The 23,036-nt window shown below is 36.2% G+C and overlaps 1 protein-coding gene across 2 annotated transcripts in view; it reads left to right on the top strand.

The window, feature by feature from the left end:
* The window catches only part of LOC126825398 (metal cation symporter ZIP14), a 221,105-nt gene that overhangs the window by 19,259 nt on the left and 178,810 nt on the right, over positions 1–23,036 (top strand). For both annotated transcript variants that reach the window (XM_050555049.2, XM_056101585.1), the window contains exon 2: positions 22,019–22,187. In XM_050555049.2, the coding sequence (XP_050411006.1) occupies positions 22,019–22,187 (169 nt within the window). The remainder of the gene's footprint in view (positions 1–22,018; positions 22,188–23,036) is intronic.

Here is a 23,036-nt window from a genome sequence, read left to right as displayed (position 1 = left end):
GCATCGATGCGAGTATCGATGTTTGCGTCTGATGCATCGATGCGTAAAATTTTACTTGATATCAGACTAGTATGTCAAAAAGTGATCCTGACAAAATTTATTACTAACTTACCACTACGTTAGCTGACTATCTAATGGAACTTAAAATGTGAAAAAGTCTTAAAAAGAGATCCTGACAAAATTGTTTTTTTCTCGACAAAGAAAGATGGTAGAAGCAATTTTTGGACATTATATGATCATATTGATCCAATCTATATCTCCATTGGAATCAAATATCATAATGTTAAACGGATAATAAATATAACTCACTTCAAAAAATATTTGTTTTGAAGGCTAAAAATACAGTTTTTGCCAAAACGACATTACTTCTGGTGATAATGAAAATGTTAAATTAGTTCCATGAAATCATAAATGGCATCAGGCATCACATGGTGAAAAGTTTATGAAAATCAAATAATAATTGACACTTTTATAGACAAAAAACGTTGAAAAGTGACTTGTAGAAAATCGTCTATTTCTCTGCAACCGTAAAAGTTAGGAACCATTTTGTGGTATCTGTATGATCATATTGGTTCATTCTATTTGTTTGTGGCAATCAAATGTCATAATTTTAAAAACATTACAAATCAGACTCATTTGAATAAAATATCTGTTTTGAAGGCTATAAATACAGTTTTTGCCCATATGACGCCATTTCCGGTGACAGTGAAAATGTAAAATTGTATCCGCCCAGTCAAAAATGGCATTAGGCATCATAATATGGTGAAAAAAAAATAGAAAATCAGATTATAATTAATTCTTTTACAGGCAAAATAACGTGAAAAGTGACTCATGCAAAATTGCCTATTTCTCGGCAACTGCTAATATTACAATCTAATTTTGACATACATTGTCATTGTATGGATTAATGCTACAGGTTCGTGAAAGTTGTCAAGAAATATTTTAAAATATGAAAAGCCTGAATGCATTGTAAATAGCTCATTTTTACACCTTTTTTGCAGCATTAAATCAAAATGATGCAAATGCAATACCGAAATAAATAAAAAAATCAAAGCAAGACATATTTTGTGTCTTTTTATGAGCATTCATCTTGATCTATTAGATTTGTAAACATTAATATTTGCTTTTTAAAAGACCTTTCGACACGTCAAAATTGAAGTTTTAGGCAAAATTACATCACTTCCAGTGCCGACAGAAACTTTTATAGGTAGAAGTAAGTTGAGAATTTGCACCAGGTGGGCTTTTCTTTTACACAAATCAGGCAATAAATAATTAACCCAGAACCCATACACTGAAATTAAAATGCGAAAAATCTTAAAAAGTGATCCTGACAAAATTGGTTATTTCTCTGCAAGGGAAGATGTTAGAAACAATTTTGTGATATCAATATGATCATATTGATTGATACTATTTGTCCATAGGAATCAAATATCATAATTTTACACCAATAATGAATATTGCTTACTTCAAACAATTACTTGTTTTAGAGGCTAAAAATACAGTTTTTGCAAAGTGACAGTACTTCCGGTGATAATGAAAATACTAAATTACTTGTATGAAATCGTAAATGGCATATGAAAAGCCTGAATGGGTTGTAAATAGCTCATTTTTACACCTTTTTTCACCTTTAAATCGAAATGGCGCAAATACAAAACCAAAATTTAAAAAAGCGAGTCCGAGATTTTTTGCGCCTTTTGTAGGGGCATTTATCTTGATCTATCAGATTTGCAAAAATTAACATTTGCTAGTGAAAAGACGTTCCAACTCGACAAAATTGGAGTTTTTAGCAAAATTGCGTCACATCCGATGCCGATAGAAAACTTTACCGGTAATAAAAAATTGAGAATTTGCACCATGGAGCATATGAACTTTGTTTTATAAAAATCGGGCAATAAATAATTAACCTAGAACCGATAAACTGAATTAGCAAAGAGAGGGCAAGAAAAATTATCGAGACAAAAAATGTTCACATTTTTGCTCAAATCAGACGACCCCTTAACCCTGGATAAAATGCCATAAAAAATTATTCATTAATAAAAAAGTTTTTTGTCAAAATTTAAATTTTCAAAATTTGGCGGCTAATATCTCCGAAGATTCATCGAAAATCAAAAATCTAAACTACCGTAGCTATGTGCCCTGTCTCAGGCTAAGTCAAAATGTATCCAATGTTAAAATCCGACGATTATTGTTAATATAACTGCAATATTTCAAAAAACGACAACTTTGGCGTTTCGGACATATCGCATTGTCGCAGAACGTTCGAAATAGCTTTAATCTCTAAATCACACCCACTTTCCCAGTAAAACCGAAGACATCGAATTGATCCGACAAGTAGTTTCTGAGATGTGCTCAAGTGGGAAAAAAAAAAATAAGAATAATCTTAACAAAAACAATAGTGTTTCACACAAGCTACGCAGTGTGAAACCCTAATAAGTCATCTTCATGGTCATCGTCATCGTCATCATCATCATCACTATTTAACATCAATCATCGTCGCCTGCCAGTTACCTTAACTATTCAAAGCGCTTGGTTAGTTTTAAATACTTGTGAACTTTACTAAAAATCACTTTCGTTGGGATCGCCATATAGGAACGCTTTTGTATGAATGGATTTAAATGGAAGGGTATTTAATGTTGAGATACGCTGAGACGAATAAAAAATGCATTGAAAAATATATCTTCTAACACTAATTATTATAAAAACTAATTTTTGCCTTCAACAGTTGACCTTTGGAACAGCCTTTCTTACGATACGCAAAACGCCTCCACTATACAAAATTTCAAAGCGGAGATTAACCGTTACGTTGACGTCATACTCCGGGAAATTTTAGATCGAGGCTTTATGATAGAGTGTACGAAGCGAGGCCGCTGTTGAGCGAGGCCGCATATGTCGGTCAATTTGATTGAAAGTTCAATATATACGGTCTTGATATTATGTTTATTTGTGGTTAAAATGAGAGTTTGGATGTCGGTATTATACGCTCTTTTGTCACTTGTGTTTACAGAAAAATTATGGAAATTGATAAACATCGCAGCTAACATCACCCCAGTTGAATTGCAGCCCATGCAGCCCCATTGGATCAATGTTTCCTATTTCAATTTGTCTGCTTCGGGAGTACACACAGGCTAACAAGATTGAAGAAGTCGGCTATAATTATGCCTCATTGATTTGGTCCATTCCTTTAAAACTTTCGCTTCTTATCTATATAATAAAAGTCCTATTTTTAATTTGTAGTAAAAATAAATGTGATACGAATAGAAAACGTTACTTGATAATCGAGATTATGTAGGTGGAGTTAATACCTGTCAATCAAATGGCCTGCATTCTCTAAGACGGTGAAGAGGGATTTGACTCCTATTTCTAGTCAAAAATTACAATGGTGATAACTTTGGTCAGAATAAAGTAATTTGAGTGAAATTTTCAATATACCGTATTTTTCGGTGTATTAGGCGCACTTTTTTTACCAGATATTTTTATTTACAGAAGGGGTGCACCTAATACATAGTATTAAGCAAATCTAGACTTTTCCCGTGTCAACATCGAAGTCTGGAGTTTATGATGTCGATATTTTTCGTGCAATAAAGATGGCGGCTATTTCACCTACCGCTACCGGTATTCTGTATACCGTTAGTCATAAACGACATTGCTAACAATATGGGCCGATAGCGGTTTAGTGTTAGCAGTATTTAGAATATCTACATAATTATCGTTAATATTTCTATTATTCCTACGTATTTGATGACATATATTTCTGCTATTCCGATTAATGTGTAGAGGTACTGTTAGCCATTATCGGCAATCCAAACAGTGTCTCGTCAATGGTGTTGTCAGTCAAGTTGACGAAAAGGCGGGACTTATGACAGACAAGCCTTTTCATTGGTTTTTAGAAAGGTAATATCTATTGAGCACATGCTCATTATACCATAGGCTAACAATATCTGCAAAATTCTCGTTAATATTTCTATTTTTCCTGCGTATTTGATGACATATATTTCTGCTCCGTTTATTGTGTACCGGTACTGTTAGCCATTGTCGGTAAACCAAATTTCATCAAAATCGAAGGGGGTATGGTTTAACTCATTGGGTGGTCATTAATAAGAATGCATTTGTGAGAGAACCATGCAGGTACCGGCACATGGTGGGTGACCGATTTTCACCATTATGTAGGATGAGTAACCCCTCCAAACCCCACTGCCACAATTTTAGATCAATTGATCCAGTTTTAGAGTGTAGAAAACAATTTGAAATTTTAAGACCGAAAAAAGCCCAAAAAATCATCATTTTCGGGCCATTTTTCAATTATGGGGTACAACTAAACTACAGCGAGTAGATTAATGAAACTTTATAGGGTAGCAGATATGGTATAGGGACTTGGTGCTGCAAGGTACCAAAATAGCTCAATTTAGGTATGTCATTTTATTATATCTATATTTCACCCAGTGCAGGGTATAAGAATTTTTTGGGAATGCTGACTGAAAAGGCAATGATCTATTGTATTAAGTAGTAAATGATCTCTATTTTTGTCAAAAAATAACGATTTTCAACAAAAATGACAAAAAAAAAAAGAAGCTTAATTTACACACTGAAAAGTGTAACAGAGGACTGGAAACCATAAATTAACGTGGGTTCCAGTTCTATTAAAGGTACAATAACACCCTTGCTGGCTTGACAGCTCCAGAAAATAAAAAATAGCCTTATTCTAAGTACTAGATGTGTTAGTGTCCTACCTGTTGTGTAAATTATCCATTGAATCCTATTTTACTTGTCCAAAGGGTTCAAAAATATTTTTAAATCCAAGTTATGTCAGGCTTTTCAAATCATTTAGTTGAATTTTTCCAGTTTTTTAAATTAGGTGTGTTAAGATGAAATTTGTATCATCAATTAATTGGTATAGTGTAAAATAGTACAATTTGTTGACCAGAATAAAGATTGGGACATATTATTCAGTTACAACAATAGTATTATTGAGCCTTTAAGAACAAGCCATAATAGAAATAAACAAATAAATATAAACGCATTATATACTTTCATCAAATAATTCACATATAAAAAATGTTTCATTATCAAAACTACAAATACTTATTACCAATAAGTATTTCAAATTAAACAAGCGGTTGCCATGCAAGATATGCCCACATTTTGCAAGAGATGGACAGAGAACGAGCTAAAAATCAGGGGCCATAATCCAGGAAGATATGGTCCGAAATGCTCAAATATCGAAAGGAACCGAGATCTTTGGGTTATGATTAATATGAACATACATTTCAAGTTTCATCAAAATCATATAAAAATTGTGACCTCTAGAGGGTCCACAACCTTCGTATTACATACTTTTACACAATTTGCGTACAAAGAGCGGCCATTTTGTTGGGCAGTTTCATTTCAATTTTCCCGAAATTCGATTTTAACCTTCATTTTGGTGGAATTTTGATATATTTAAATGGTTTTTAAAATCGGGAAAAAATATTGTGACATCTACAGAATCCGCAAGCTAAAAATGTGATTTTACGAACAATCAGGGGCCATAAACCAGGAAGTTACGTTTGGATATGAGTGATTATCAAAAGGAACCAAGATCTTAGTGTGTAACAGTGATATATTCACACGTTTTTATACACCCACATTTTCATGTGGACGTATATTGTTGTCGCCCCTGTCCGTCCGTCCGTCCACAATTGTTTGTGAACAGTCTACAGGTCACAATTTTTATCCGATTTCAATGAAACTTGAAATATAGGTTATTCACCCTAAGATCTCGCTTCCTTTCGATATTGGCATGTATCGGACTGTAAATTCATAGATTATGTTCCCTGATTGTACGAAAAATAACGCTTTTAGCTTGTGAACACTGTAGAGGTCACAATTTTTATCCAATTTGGTTTAAACTTGAAATGTATGCTTATAACCCAAAGATCTCAGTTCATTTCGGTATTTGCACATATCGGAACGTAACTTCCTGAATTATGGCCCCTGATTGTACGAAAAATCGCGTTTTTAGTTTGTAGATCCTATAAAGGTCATAATTTTTATCCGATTTAAAAAAACGTATTATTATATCACCGTTAAACCCTAAGGACGGCTGAATCTTTTTTCAAAACGCCCAAAATTGTCTGACTGGGAATATTCCCAATCGGACATCAAGACATGGTGAAAAATATTCAAAATTCCGAAATTAATATAGTTTACTGAGTGTATAACTACCACTCAACCAGATTATCATCGATAATACGCTGGATTGATTAGGTAATTAAGTGATCAACGTATGTATCATGTTATACGGTCTATAAACCTACCTTGATTAACTACTTAATCTGCCTTAATTGACTGACTTAATCCTTTGTCGGACAATTCATCAATCTAATCTTAAACAGAAGCCATTGTTTCCCCTTTGTCGGACTATTCATCAATCCATTATAATTTTAATCTTCGTGTTAACCTCGTGGTTTCTGCATTGTCGGACATTTTAATCGCATTGATGTGAGCCGACAATAGGTATAAACTAGTCATAGAAGTCACATATTGTAAGAGTATATAACGCCCAGATCAATAGACAGTCATTATAATCGTCTGTGTGGAAGCGAGCGTTAAATAAAGCTATTTCACACACACACACACACACACATATCCGAAAAATACTAGACATTGCTAGCACCCGGTTACAGCACTCGGTTACAGCACTCGGGAAACCTCGGCAGATTCCATTACTCTACATCTAGCTTCGGCTGTATGACAGTAAGTGATATGTACCTACGAACTTCCCAGTTTTAGAAAGAAGTTATCAAAATTGCACCGTTCGAAGCCTGTTTAGAATTTTCAGAGCAAAGTTGTCCTTGTTTGAAGAAAATCTGATTAAACTTGAAAGAAAAACAGCTTCAGGCGGTTAAAGTACGATAACTGAACCAGTATTAGAAATCTCGCCAGACACGTGAAATTATGAAATGTATACGTAACAAAATACATGCTTATAATGTCGAAGAAAAGATTATATTTTGATGGCATATTCTCGGATTTATGATCATATTTTGAATGGGGTTTATTTTTTTAAATAAAGAAATAAGTAATCTAGGCAATGTTGACGAATATGTCGATTGGAATAGTGTAAGTACTTAATTGTTTTAGACGATAGCGCGTGCTAGAGTAGAATGCGACTATTTAGCGGATGGGGTCATTCGCTCGTTGTGGTAGAGCGACGTTTATTGCCCAAAAAATTTCGGGATATCATATTCTTACCCTCTGTACATAAGTCGTAACGGAGTATAAGACGAGTGCCGAACTTCTGCTGAAAAATGTTGCAACTTATGACCCGAAAATACTGTCATTGTGGAGGAATTTGAAACAGTACAGATCGGCAGTAGTCGGCACGCTTTCATTCTATCGTATTACGAATTTTGTAGGAATATTACTGACATAAATTTGAATACCGTACGGGAATTAAATATGAAAAATAACGAGGTGCACCTATTTTTTTTATTACGGACGAATTTGAATATTTTGTTTACACATGATTTTTGTGTGTGGTCTAAAAACTGCCATCTTAAATAATGATAAGAGTTATGTCCCTTTATTTCCGGTAAAAATGTCCGACAAGAAAAATTTTGAAATCCCATCACTGGGTCATAATCCATGAAGTTTCGGTCCGATACACGCCAATATCGAAAGGAACCGAGGTCCATTAGTCAGATAAACCTGTATTTCAAGTTTCGTTGAAATCGAATAAAAATTGTGACCTGTAGACTGTTCACAAACAGTGTCCACAAACAATTGCGGACGTCCGGACGGACAGGGGCGACAACAATATAGGTACACATGAAAATTTGGGCGTATAAAAATATCGCTATACTTTACAATCTACTATCTAATCATCTACATGTATCTATCGCTATACTTTACAATCTACTATCTAATCATCTATCTATCTGTCTGTCTGTCAGTGATATTTCAAAAAGACCAAATCAAATAGTATATGTGTGTAAGGTCACTATTTTAGCATACTAATCCCACTCAACATTGCCGTAATGAAAGCAAATTTCTGTTCCAAATTATGACTGGTCAATAGTCTGATTAACAACCTACCATATTTTTCGGTGTATTAGGTGCACTTTTTTTTACCAAATATTTTATTTTATGGAAGGGGTGCGCCTAATACATAACGTTAAGCAAATCCAGTCTTTTCCCGTGTCGACACCGAAGTCGGAAGTTCAAGAAATAATTGCCCTAGAATCAACATATGTCGACCGGGTGACCGCTACCTTAAAAGCTTATGATATATTATCACTCAAATTAAATACAATACTGTTCCCTTTCGTGTCCATTTATATTTGTCAATAATGTTTTAGATTTGTTTACAATGCGTCCATATTTGTCAATAACCTTTTAGATATGGTTAAAAAATGTCATTAATTATTGCCTGTATTTCTGTTATTTCGTGCCTAAAAAAGATGTCGTCATTTTCTGCTATTCCGTGTACGGTATACCGTTTGTCACAACCGGCAATGCAAACATCATCAGCTGATAGCTGTTCAACTTTCACGGTATTTAAAAAAAATAGCAAACGTATCGTTAAAATTTCTTGCTATTTCTACAACATATATTTCTGCTATTCCGTATACTCTTGGCCATTACCAGCAGTTCTAACACGTTATTATTTCATTTGTTTATCATCAATACCTATTCATTTATCACAGCAAATTGCTCATGAAATTAACAGGATGTAATAGATGGCGATGTTTGTTATGGGTGGGACTATAACGACAATTTGACTACCGTACGAGCGCCAGAATTAACATTTAAGTTATGAAACAATGCAATTGAAAGTTATAATTAATAATATAAAGTCTTATGCAATTCAAAAAATGTACATAGAGTTTTTTTATTTTATAAAGAAATTAAAGCTTGATATGGCTAAATATTGGTAATTATTATAATTGTAAACAGTAGAGTTTGGCCCAGTTACTGGAGATCGCATGTGTATTTGAGTCAAGTATGGTATGGCATGTGTTCCACAAGGTGCTGGAGAAGGGTGTGCCTAAACCATGCACTTTTATTTTTTCCTCAAACACCTCTGCCAACTCGCCCTGCGTCTTATCTATGCATGCGCCTAATACTCCGAAAAATATGGTATACCTAACTGCGTAACAATATCATTCGGGTTTAAACAGAGCTCCAAATATGTTTACGTAATGTCATGTCATGATTCACAAAATTTATTACGCCCAATTAACCAGTGCATAGCAGAATATTGCAGAAAAACTAATTGCATGATGTAAACAATACTGTTTTTAAAACTGTCCAAAGTTTTAGGGAAGACCCCAGATTAAACGAAGGCCTGTCATGTTGCTGTACTTAGGAGAGATTTGATTGAACGGGAAGAATAGACACTCAAGTATCAGAAGTCAATCCAGCAGTGGCCAGAGAGGTATTTCTCGGGCCATTACTTCAGGAATATGCTATTGTAGTTTCTTTCGGATAATTGGCTACTAAACTGCATTTTATTTGTGGAAAAGATGGGAAAATGAACAGCTGATTTCAGCCGCCATCTTGGATGCTGGAGTACAAATCTAACTTCGGCCTGACAAATATTAATAATAATAATATGTACATTTATATAGCACATGTACAGAGTAAGGTGGGATGATATTGGAAATGTGAACTTGGACTAGTCTAGATACATTACTACAAGTATAAGATTAATTTTTGGAGTTAATTTCATTATTTTATTTTTTTTATTTCTTTTTTTTTTGAAAGGTGACCATTTTCGACAAAATATATTTATAATGGTGATCTTTTTTTTTTAATGAAAAATAAACTCAATCACTTCAGGTTACCTAACACCTGTAAAAGAGTATGCCGCTTTCATTTAATTTTAATTATTTTCAATTATTTCAAGTACCGATATATTAAAATCGGATCGATGATTTACTTTCATATGGTTTCAGAGTTTACATAAGCCTAGCAAATAGGATGTTAAACCCCATTTTATTTCATATCATTTCATAAGCCTAGCCTAACCTAGCATAAAATGGGTAAAACCGAAAGGTTCCACAAACCAGGGGTGTCAACACTCGACAAAACAGAACCTCCAACCATGGACCGGTCCATGTCCAACTAACCGCCAAGTTATTCAGTATAGTTATTTTATACAAAAAAGTAAGCCGGACATGGAAGACTATCACATAGCTGAGTAATGACCAAATATTTCTTTTGGAGTATGTGTTAGCGATATCAAGGGTTGAGATAAATTGGTCCACTAAACCATGCAAGGTGGTTGACTTTGGAGATAAGACTTACCCTCCAGAGCTACATGATGGAATTTTAAAAGACTGTTAAGTGTGTACTGGAGGTATATGCAGTTGCCTGGTTTGAGATTGATAAGGACGAGAAGTTTCACAACCAGCAGAAGTACATCATTGACATGATTGAGAGAATCAAACTGCAATCTGAAGATATTCGCAGCGTTGCTTTCAGCAACTTAAACTAGACGCTTGCTTTGGGTCTACCTCCAGAGAACATGCTATACTCTATGATTAAGTCTGATGAATTGGAAGTGAGAGAAACTGCTCCGAGGAAAGTTCTGGTGATCAGCAAGGGGAAGTCAGCGAAGAAATGGTTAAAGAAAATCACCACTATTAACATTAAAGCTACAGATTGGTCAGAACTAATCCACCTTCCTCAAAGTGGCATTCGTGAACCTGCTCTCACATAGGGCATTGCTGAATGGTACCAAGCTGGATGTAACTGGTATACGAACGAGAAGCAAGGCACAAACATATCGTGACTAAAGTTCTAAGTCGCAAAATGAGACCTTTATTTGCTTCTAAAGGTCATTAAAGTGAAACCTATGATGAACATTTGATCTGAGCTTGATCTTTGACTCCCTACATGTGTTTTCATACAAAAACTTGGGATTTCAAAGAATACTATAATGATTTTGTTCTTAAAAAGTGGTGAAAAAAGGGAGTTTTTTATATGAAATTTATTACTATGTTACAAAAAAAGGTTTCCTCAAAAAGCAATTGAAGCCAGAGATGTGATAATTTTTCTTGTAGCTATAATACCAAGTTCTAAATATCTTGACTATTCCAAATGTTGTATTTAAAAAAAAGGGAAAATCAACCTGCCTTAGTACAGAGGCATGTTCACTGCGCATTCAATTAAATTAATTTAATTAATCCTGATAACAAGATGGATTTTAAGTCTTGATTTAAAACAAGAAAGAGTTTGAGATGATTTAATGATCTCTGGAAGATTGTTCCACAGTTTAGGCGCATTCACCGAGAACAATCCGATCCGTATCCAAATGATTTTAATTTCCACCTTGAGCAACACAACTGATGAAGGTGTGTTTGGACGGAGGTTACACGAGAGAACTTGTATTTGCACAGGGTTAGATAAGTATATTTGAGCTAAGCCATTCACACACTGATATGTCAAAGACAGACTTTTGAAGATGATTCTTTTATTTATTGGCAGCCAATGGAGTGATTTCAGAACGGGAGTAATATGAGAGTATTTTGATGATCTGGTAACAATTCCAGCTGCGGTATTTTGTACAAGTTGATTTTTTTTAATATTGACACTAGATGTTTCTACTAACAAGCTGTTACAGTAGCCAGTCCTTGAGAATACAAAAGAACATACACGTGTAGCAGCTGCTTCCTGGCTAATCAAGTGTCTTATATGGCCAATGTTCCTGGACTGAAGATAACATTTTCGACAAATTTCACTAATGTGACTGTCCATGCTTAAATTCGACCTAAAGTTCTTCACAGTGTCTCATGGTACAAGTCTTGCATCTCGTACAACCACATCATTTGAACTTGTATTTTTCAGATGTGTATTTGGATCAAATAAAATACATTCGGATTTACTTAATTCAATTACATTTAATTTCAACATATTTCTTGTCATATCCTATCTTTAATGTCATGTGTACACAATTTGATGTCAGAATAATTAGGGGGTGGAACAGTTTTTGAAACGGAGTGATTTGCAATCAGCTGTATATCATCTGCATAAGAATTTCGACCTAGAAACCATGATTATCAATTAGTTGTCCTAAATTCTTAGTATACATTACAGAAAGGACAGGTCCAAGGACTGATCCTTGTGGAATTCCTAAATCATAGGGTTGCTGGAAGGCGGTTGCATGGGGCATTATCAGGCCTAATAATCCAGGCAATGATTGATTTTATTGGAAAAATGATGTCAAAAATGAAGTCATTTTCTTCAACTTAAACTATCAAATTTAATATGAAAGAAATCTGTGCCAGTCATTTTGTCAACACCAAATATTAGTAGTCCTCAACTTCTATTATTAACAGAATTGTCCTCAGCCCCGCAGTGGGTGAGATATAGCATCATGAAATTTATGTTTCATAGCATATAACAAAAACTATATCTCAAAATAAATTCCTCATAGCCTCAAATGTTTTCGTAAAAATTTAATAGTCATATATATATCGAAGTAGTAGACAAGATCATTCATAAAAAATAATTTAAAAAAATAAGAAATCAATAGGCATTTTATGAGAAATATTTGAATTTAGGGATTTTTTTTTTTTCACCCTCATATTTCATGTGGGGTATACGGGGTACCCAATGACCAAATCTGCAAATTTTGGTCAAAATCGCCCGACACCACTTGTGCCGTTTTCTTTTTTTTTTAAATATTGCATGGGTTCTCTCGCCAAGAATTATTTCTGTGGAATTCTCTTTATATTAACGGGAATGGAAGCTTATAATTAACCGATTTCCCACCGGGACCTCATTTGACCCAATTCTGGCCGGTTCGTTTCAAAATGGATTAAGAACCCTGTGATGGAACCCAGTAGATGAGCACCTAAAAATCTGAAACTTGGTGTGATTATACTTTGTACTATTGTCTCCAACATATGTTTAAGACATTCTTGTCCCGTGCAATCGCGATATTTTTTCGATTTTTTTCAAAATCTGTGTTTTGGGTCAATCCATGTCAATTATCATATTTTCAAGCCGACAGAACCGGGTAGATGAGCACTTACAAATCTGTAACTTTGTGGAATTATAGTATGTACTATTGTCCCTAACATATGCTAAAACCATTTTTGTCCCATGCCTTCTCAATATTTTTCCAATAAAACACAGATTTTGAAAAATGGGAAAAATTGTCGATGAGCATGTTCGGATATTGTTAGCATCCATGTTTGATTTTTTAATTTTTCATCCATGTTTGGATATTTATTATGTGGTATTTATTTTTATCCATGTTTGGATCTTATTTTTCATCCATGTTTGGATATTTATTATGTTGGTTATCCATGTTTGGATATTTATTTTCATCCATGCTTGGATATTTCTTTTCATCCATATTTTGAAATTTTAATCATCCATGTGGGGATTTTATTATATTGGTTATCTATTATCACCCATGGTTGGATACTTTTTTCACCATCAGGTCCAGGTGAGCCACGCTTGGTTTAATTTTTCATCCATGTTTTGGAATTTTAGCCCCATACATGTGTGAATATCTAGCCCCATCCAGGTTTAGATATTTCATCTTATCCAGGTTTAGGGTTTAATCTCTTCCAGGTTTGGATCTATTTCAATCCATGTTTGGATATCTAGTTTTTTCCCTGTTCGGATAATTGTATAACACCCCCCTTTTTTTCCAGAGATTGCATCATGCCAAAGCGAAAGTTACCGGTCCAAGATACTCAAAGCTCCAATGAAGAGGAGGTATCTCCTAATACTAACATCCGGCCGACTTCTTCAGCAGAAGACAGACTGACCGAAATCATCTTGCAGAAAATGATCGACAGGGGCTTGGTTCACAAAGCCCCGTCGCCTACTGGTACCGTTCATCTTTCAAATCTACCAGCTGGTCCAACTGATGCACCTCTGCTGCAGACATTGTCTCCATTGCCGCAGTCCCCTGTGATACGTTTCGGTAATCAATACCTTCTACGGTGAATAAATCCCACATCCCCACTCAGTCATAAACTTGCATGTTGTAGAGCATTTACGACAGTCTATTTTTCAAAATTTTCTTGGCGAGGTCCCCAATGGACTTGCTACTTTGTCGCTCACAAGGGGAATTCTTTGAGGTTCGCATGTCCGTTTGTTTGACATTTTGTTCTCTAGTCGGATAAATTAGTGATCAGGCGATGAAGGGTATCTGGGCAGATCTATTTATCTCGACGATTGGTGCCTGACAGAATACTGTAAGACAGCATATCCGGCAGTCTATTTTTCAAAATTTTCTGGGGGAGGACTCCCTACTTTGACGCTCGTGAGTGGGCTTTGTCGTGATTCGCAAGTCCGTTCGTTTGACACTTTACCTCATTGATCAGTGCCTGAAATACTTCCAGGTTGCATTTCCGGCAATCTGTTTTTCAAAATTTTCTGGGGGAACCCCCCTACCGCTATTTGAAGCTCGTGCCTTTGCCCCCTTAACCTTGTTATTTGCCCCAGCTTTGCTCCTCCAATCACCGAAGGCTGGCGCCGCCACTGCCCCTGCAGTCCCTTTCACTGCAGCTACTACCACAGAATTGACCTCGACTACTACTACCTCAGCAAGTATTTCGGCCCATGCAACAACCACCCCTGGATTGGATGTGTCCTCAGTGATGGCTGCTAATTTGTTTGGAACTCAGCTTGCCAGGGACACAGGTAGACATCCTGTCAGTCATATTTCTCGACACGTTCCCGACAAACTGAAGGCCATGATTTGGTCTAATACTTATGTTGATTTCTGTCAATTGCTGCCAGATTCCTTGCCAGATCGTTTATCGCTAGACATACAGGACACAGAGGATGAGCCGGTTTTGAAGATATTGTCAACGCCAAGGTCCAAAACTCTGACCTTCTCGCATTGGCAGCGGGCTTTTTCCATATTTATGGATATTTACATTCAGAGGGTACCAGACTCTACCTCTGTATTATTAACGTATTTGTCCTTGATGACAGAGCTGGCACAGACCTATGGCACAAAATCTTTTAATTTTTATGATACCCAATTTAGGCGTCTTTGCCAGTCTTTTCCATGTGCTTGGGATCAAATCAACGGTGATCTTTGGCTTAGGGCAACTACCCTGCATGGACCACAAGTTCCTACAATACGTCAGGTCACTTCAGGATTCCGAGAGGGAATTTGTTGGTCTTTTAATAGGCCTTTGGGTTGTCGTTATCGCAACTGTATCTATCCCCACAAATGCATGAAATGTGGAGCTGCCCATCCCCAGATGCAGTGTTATGCAGGGAATCGCAACTTTGACCCTGTACCAAAAAATCTCTCTCATAGTTCTTTTGCTGCAACACCCAGTTTGGGTCAAAACATCTTACCACCTCGTTCCTTTTCAGCAACTGTGACATCAGCTCAAATTCATAATGTAGGTAAGCCCCCCTTACACCTTCCTGCTCAAACAGTTAGCTCCCATCCTCAACCTTTTAGGCATGCGTCAAAAACTTTCACCCCTCCAGTCCAGGCTAACCGGTATTCATTTCGCAAAAATAGTTTACCTGCCAGCAAAGGTCCCAACCCCAGTAATTCCTAGTAGGCTACAAAAGGTATTGGAAGACTATGATATCACAGAACAACAATTTTTGTGTAAGGGGTTTTCACAAGGTTTTCGCATCCCTTTCAAGGGTCCTCGTATATCTCACTTAGCCAGGAACCATTCCTCTTGTTTTCAAAACCTTGATGTTCTTTTTACAAAGGTGAATGAGGAATTATCAGCAGGGAGAGTTATGGGTCCCTTCCTTTCACCAGCATTAGAAAATTTGAGGTGGGGTCTTATCGTTTGATTCATGATTTATCATGTCCTGTAGGTAATTCAATTAATTCCGGTATTGATCCGTTCTTTACACAGGTTTCGTATGATTCTATAGTTAATGTAGTTTCTTTGGTTAGGCAAATTGGTAGGGGGGCATTAATGGCAAAGGCTGACATCCAAAACGCTTATCGCCTCCTTCCAATTCATCCAGATGATTATAACTTGCTAGGATTCACTATTTCCTATGAAGGGACATTACATTACTTTGTCGATATGTGCTTACCAATGGGGCTTAGTATGAGCTGTCAAACCTTTGAGCAGTTTAGCTCCGCCTTACAATGGGTTATGGAAAATAAATTTTTTGCGAGTGTTAGTCACATGATAGACGATTTCTTTTTTATTGGACTCACCAATTCACTTCAGTGTGCAACATCGTTACAGTCTTTTCTTGACCTTGCCAATTACTTGTCTGTACCCATTAAACATTCTAAAACTGTTCATCCCACTACAAACATTACAATTTATGGTATAGAGGTGGACTTGGTCTCCATGGTGTACCGTTTACCAGATGATAAAGTCTCCAGAATTAGTTTGGCCCTAGATAATACCTTGATAAAGAAAAAACTGTCGTTAAAAGAGTTACAATCATTGTTGGGTTTACTTAGTTTTGCGACACTAGTCGTGGTACCAGGGAGAACCTTTCTACGTCGGTTATTTGACCTGACAATGGGTGTCAAGAAATCTTATCACTTGATTAGAATAACTAATGCTGCCCGTCTTGATTTGAAAGTCTGGAGTCAGTTTATGCAGGGGTTTAATGGTCGATGCATGTTTTTGAATGATACTTGGGTTTGCTCCGATACTATCAAATTGTTTTCAGATGCAGCCTAATCTTTGGGTTATGCTGCAGTATTTGGATCTAAATGGTTTTCTGGGTCTTGGCCCCAAGGCATGCAACTTTAAAATATAAGTGTCCTGGAACTTTTTCCCATTGTGTTAGCATTGGAGCACTGGGGTCATTTGTTGACTAATCACAAAGTCTTATTGCTTACTGATAATGAGGCCATTGTATATGTTATCAACAAGTCCACGTCCAAATGTCCTAATCTAATGTCCTTGGTTCGTCGTTTAGTAACTGCTTCCATTAAGTATAATGTGTTAATTAGGGCGGAGCACATAGCTGGCAAATCTAACAAGGTTGCTGATTGTCTTTCTCGTTTCAAATTTCAGCAAGCACGAGAATGGGCTCCATGGTTGGATTCAACCCCTCAGACGGTGAACCCAATGTACTTGTGAACCTAACTCCATCAGCTCTGCAGCTGCTGAATGCGTCTTTGGCAAATTCATCGAAGGAATTTTATTTAAGGGCCTGGACAAAGGTTATTTCCTTTTGTATTAGCAATAATTTGTCCCCAACTTTTCCTCTCCCAAATGTGTTCATTGTTAATTTTCTTGCTCATCTGTTTGAGTCGGGATACTCGCCTAGTTCCGTTGCTTCTCATGCTTCTGTTTTTACTTTTGTGCAAAAAACGTTAGGTTTTTCAGATTCTATAAATACCTTTCTGGTTAAGAATTTAGTGAAAGGTGCTCGCCGTTCCAGATCCTCGGTTCCATCTCGCTTATCAATAACAGTAAATATCCTGTGCCAGCTACTTGAGTCTATTCATGTGGCAATTTCTGTAAAAGCACACCACTCTCTCTCTTAAAAGCGATATTTTCCTTGGCATTTGCAGGATTCTTCAGGATTGGAGAATTGGTTTTAAAATCAAAATTATGTGCTGGTAATGTCATTCAAACTCCTAACGTAAAGTTTTTCTTTACTAATCATATTGTTTTATCTTATATAGAGAAAACCATGCTGAATTTTAAACATAAGTCATCATCATCACCTGTTAAATTAATTTTGCACTGTCGGTGCAATATTGTTAACTCCAAATTTTGTCCAGTATGTTTATTGTTTGATTATTTAAAGAGTTGTCCCCATCCATCAGGTCCATTATTTCAATTTATCGAAGGATCCCCTGTCCCATATGCCTTTGTGAATACTAGTACTGGTGTCCTTCTTGGGTTTAGATAGTTCAAAAATTAAGTTACATGAAAGGTTACTCTCAGGATGCTATTAGAATCTTGGGCAGATGGAAGAGCAATGCGGTTAGAGCATAATAAAATTCCCCCCCCTTAGTTATGTAAGATATTGGTATTCGATATGTGAACGGCTGGTAAAATCACATTGATAAATCTCTGGCATCAGATCTTAATTTTAGTACATCCCCAGCAGGGGCGGGGATGTATTCTTTCCTTTCATATTACATGTACTGGTAGTAAACTCTAATAATTGTTTTGAAGTGCTATATCTCATGTGCTCATTTTTGAAAAATGTAAGGGTGGGTTACCATTTCTTTGGATGGTTATGTTAATTGATAAGTATGTGCCTATTCTTCCAAATACTATTTAATTTAAATATACTCAGCCAAATTAAAAACTTGACACTCAGGATTTTTGGGACTAGATTTTTAATATTTGGTTTAAGGCAACTATTTTAGTGTTATGTTGTGCACAGACCACCTTGACATCAACAGAAAGCAATAATACGTCTTGCCGAAAGGCCTTGACATTGATAACGTTCGTGATGTCACAGTACCCCCCAAAATGAAATTCACAGATTTGGAGAACAATCGGAATAAAGTGTTTAGTAACGGTTGTGGCCTCCTCTAGCATCTCGTACTGCCACACAACATCTTCTCGTGGATCTCAGAACATTAGTAAACAATACCCGAGGAAGACGTCGCCACTGCTCAGCAAGAGCATGTTGAAGGTCCTGCAACGTCAGTGGTGGATTCACTTGTTGACGAACACGTTGACCCAGTTCGTCCCAGATGTGTTCAATAGGATTAGGGTCGGGGCTAAGCGACTGCCAATTCAGGACTTGGACACCAGCATTTCTTAAAAAATTCTGGGTAGCAATTGCTGTATGGGGTCGAGCATTGCCTTGTTGAAACGATAGTCCAGGCCCATGTCTCTGCATAAACGGAAGCAGAACAGGTTGCAAAATCTGATCCCTGTACTGGACAGCATTTAAGTTCCCTTGGACAACAACAAGAGGAGAACGTCCATGTGCACAAAAAGAACCCCAAACCATGATGCTGCCGTCGCCAAATCGGTCAACTTCTCTGACGCATACTTGAGCGTAACGTTCACCTCATCTGCGGTACACTCGGACCCTGCCATCGGCAAATCTCAAAGTGAATCGAGATTTGTCACTAAAGACAACCAAATTCCACTGTCTTTGAGTAAATCTTATGTGTCTTGTGGCCCACACAAGTCGGTTACGGCGATGAAGAGGTGTCAATATTGATCCATTATAGGGCCTCCGAGCTCGAAGACCAGCAGCCTGCAAGCGATTTCGAACAGTTTGTGCAGTTACCCTTCCACCAAACATCTCTCTACTTGTGGAGGTTGCAGTAACAAATCTGTTTCTAAGATGACGTAATCGTATTGCTTGATCTTCCTGGAGTGACGTCATACGTGGCGCTCCCGCCCTTGGGCGGTCGGCAATAGTTCCAGTTTGAAGCACTCTCATTCTAAGATTAATTATTGTCTGGCGTGAACAATTAAAGGCTCTTGCAACAGTGACCACAGACTGACCAGCATAGAGCCTACCTATAGCATGTAGACGTTCTACATTTGAAAGGCGCGGCATTTTCTAACAAAGATGAAAATAACAATTTTAATTTGTTTTTCCAGTTCAAGTTATGTGCATGTTCAGTTTAAGCAAACTTGCATCGATTGACCTCACGAGTTTGCGTTTGAATGTGTTTTTCAGGTTTTTCACCTTTATATGCTCAAAAGTCACTTTACAATTTTATGAAATTAAAGGCTTCTTACTACTTATTATCGTTAGAATCACTTTAAAATTTATTTGACTTACCAGAAAAAAAAAATTGTTGAAATTCATCAGTGTCAAGTTTTTAATTTGGCTGAGTATATGTACCCTTTCTGTTGATTGTTATCGCCTTATGTATTTAATTTGTACCCATTCTTTGAATAATGCATAATGTAGACTAGCTTCTCTTTCGGTTGATATCATGTAAATATGTGCTCTTTCCTTGACAAATGCATTGCCTTGTTGAGCCTTTCCTTTGATTATTTCTTTGTTAATATTGTGCATGTATGACCAAGCATAATGACCAGTCAGTTTTAGATAGTATTTGAATTCTCATGGTTAATATAAATCAGGATAACTAAGCTAATTAGTTAAGTATTTAATCCATTATTGTTTATTTATGTTAATGTCTCTAGTGATAAGGGGACATCTCACTGTGCCCCCTGCTATTGTTCTCATGGAGTTATGGCCCTTGTTTCACTTTATTGATCCTTGTGAACGCTCTAATGCCAAAAGTTATTACCCGATCTTTGTGAAATTTATATGCACGATTTAAATTAGCGAAACGAAAAAGCCTAATCAATTTCATCAATTTACAATAATTACTTCTAGAGTTATTGTCCTTGTTTCACTTTGTTAAACCTTGTTAATGCTCGATTTATGAAAGTTATCATCCGATATGTATGAAATTTATATGCATCATTTAAATTTGTGAAACAGGCCTATTGAATTTCAGCAATTTAGTCAATAATTTCTAGAGTTATGGCGATTGTGAACGTTTAAATGCCAAAAGTGATCATGTGATCTGTATGAAATTTATATGCATTATTTAAATTAGTAAAATGAAAAAGCCTGTCAAATTTCAACAATTTCTGTAGATTACTTCCAGAGTTGAGACCCTTGTTTCAGTTTGTAGAACCTTGTAAATCCTCAGACGACAAAATTTATAATCTGATCTTGTAAAGGCCCCCAATTACCTACAAAGGAATAAATATGTGACAACCCTTGTCGACCGCTTGGACGATTTAGCTGCAGTGGGCGTATGTTTTGTTGCCTGGCAACCTATCTCATCAAATCTGAAAGATACCCGGTCGCTAGTGAATAATGCGACTGATCTTTACAGTGGTCGTCTGCTCAATGTCGATAGTCTGCCAGTTGACGTCATGAGTTCGAGCGAGGACACTTGGTGTATAGTTTTATCACATCAATACCTTGACTAAGTTCGATAATGAGCATTTTCTGCTCAGGGTAAAGGAGAGCGATAAGCAATTTGATTGGTCGAGACTTTGGAACACAATAACTCTCCTTCTAATTGAGGTAGAATGTTCGAACTTGGTGTAGGCATTCATTTGGTAAATGCCTTGATGGAATTCGATGATAAACATTGTCTGCTTACGGTAAGCAGAGATAAGCAATCTGATTGGTTGATGCTTTGGGGCACGATATTTTTGGTTTTAATTAAGTGAGAGTGATGAAACTTGGGGTATAGATTCATTATATCATAACCATGACTAAGTTCGATGATGAGAATTTTCTGCCTAGGCTAAGGAGCGATGAGCAATTTGATTGGTCAAGACTTTGGAATACAATAACCCTGCTTTTAATTGAGGTAGAATGTTTAAACTTGATGTAGATGTTCATTAGGTGAATGTCTTGACAGAGTTCAATTATTAACGTTTTGAGCTAAAGCTAAACAGAGCTAAGCAATTTCATTGGTTGATGCTTTGTGATAACATGATTTATCTCCCTTGTTACTTCCAGGTTTATTGTTTTTCGTATTTAGACATTGTTTAGTATATATGTGTATTATACCAGCGGCAAGGGACCGCGTGTTTTATGTTGAATGAAAGTATGAAGAACCGACATGTGCCATAGTTATATTTGCATAGGAACCGGCATGTGCCAACCCAGTTATTACTTTGGGACAAGATAACTTTGATTCTATGTGATAGAGAGTGGTGAAACGTAGTGTATAGTTGATAATCAGTTTGATTGCTTGATACTTTTGAGAAAAATAAATGCGCAATTAATTATTATGTGTGATCTATTTATTTCGGCGGGGGACATCAGCCTCACTGTTGGCTTGTTTTTACATGTACAATAACATATTTTTTCCATAATTTTTTGAGGGGGTCGATTTCCCACCCCTGGTCCACTTGACATGCAATGACCCCTATAAGAAAACCTTTGAATACAGGCCCAAATCTACTTAGACTAGAGTAAAGTACATGTACCAGTATTATAAACAAGCTTAGTTACCATAACAATGAAAGTTTGTAAAAATGGGTAAGGCTCTTGAAAGTGGCTTGTTTCTCTCAAGTTTGACAAACAATTTAATATGAATGTACATGTGTATAGTTATTTCTTAATATATTTTATATTTCAGTGTATCAGTCCCTATGATCTATATGAGGTATATTCTTTACCTACAACCAACAAGTTATCTATAGATAATCTAACTGATATATCGATTGGTGTATTATTATCTATACAACAAAAACGCTGTTTGTCTTACAGGTCTCATTTACATCTTTCACATCCTACCTCAACTGCAGGTATGTACATTGTTTTAGATTTCTTAATATTGAAATAAAAGTATTCTATATTTTAGTTCCAAATTCAGCTGGGAGTTGAACACGTTTCTCTTGCTGAGGTAGGCTAGCAAAGACAGAAAGACCATCTGTATTTTTTTACGCCCACATTTCAGTATATTTTGTTGTCGCCCTTTCCCTTGGTTATAGAGGCTGCAGTTTTTGACAGATTCTTTTCAAACTTGGTGTGAAGCATTGTGGTCATGAGGGGACAAACCCCATAGATATTGAGCGTTCCACAACCTTTCTTACCAGCTGAATTATGCCCCCTTTTCTGAAAATATTGTGAACGCGATAGTTTGTGGAATGTCCCAAGGTCACAATTTTTGTCTGATTCAGAAAAATTTTAACATATATATTAAGGATCGAAAGATCTTGGATGAGTTTGATTTTGGTGTTCATTGGACCTTTCGTTCTAGAGCAAGTGAAATATATATGATGTTTGTAGACCCGCCAGACCCTCTGATGAAACTTAACAAATATATTAAGATGAAAAGATCTTGAATGAGTTCGATTTTGCTGTGCATCAAATCTCAGCTTCTTGTTTAATACAGTCTAGGTTGTTAATTCATATTAAGTTATTTAGGAAATACACTTGTATTCACAGACTTATATTTGTGTTTATAAAAATTATAATTTCAAAATGGCCACCAATTGGCCTAAATAGTGTATTTTTTGGCTGAAAATGATAGTTTATGGCGTTGAACCATGTTTAAAGCCTGTTAGTTTTTTCTAAACATGATAAATACATGTTCCATTTAAATCAATACTGTCAACTCTTGAATTATTCCAAGAAAACTGAATTTTGGCAGA

This window comes from Patella vulgata, chromosome 6 (assembly GCF_932274485.2).
Source record: "Patella vulgata chromosome 6, xgPatVulg1.2, whole genome shotgun sequence".
NCBI classification, from domain to species: Eukaryota; Metazoa; Mollusca; class Gastropoda; family Patellidae; genus Patella; species Patella vulgata.
This window is presented reverse-complemented; position numbering and strand designations above follow the sequence as displayed.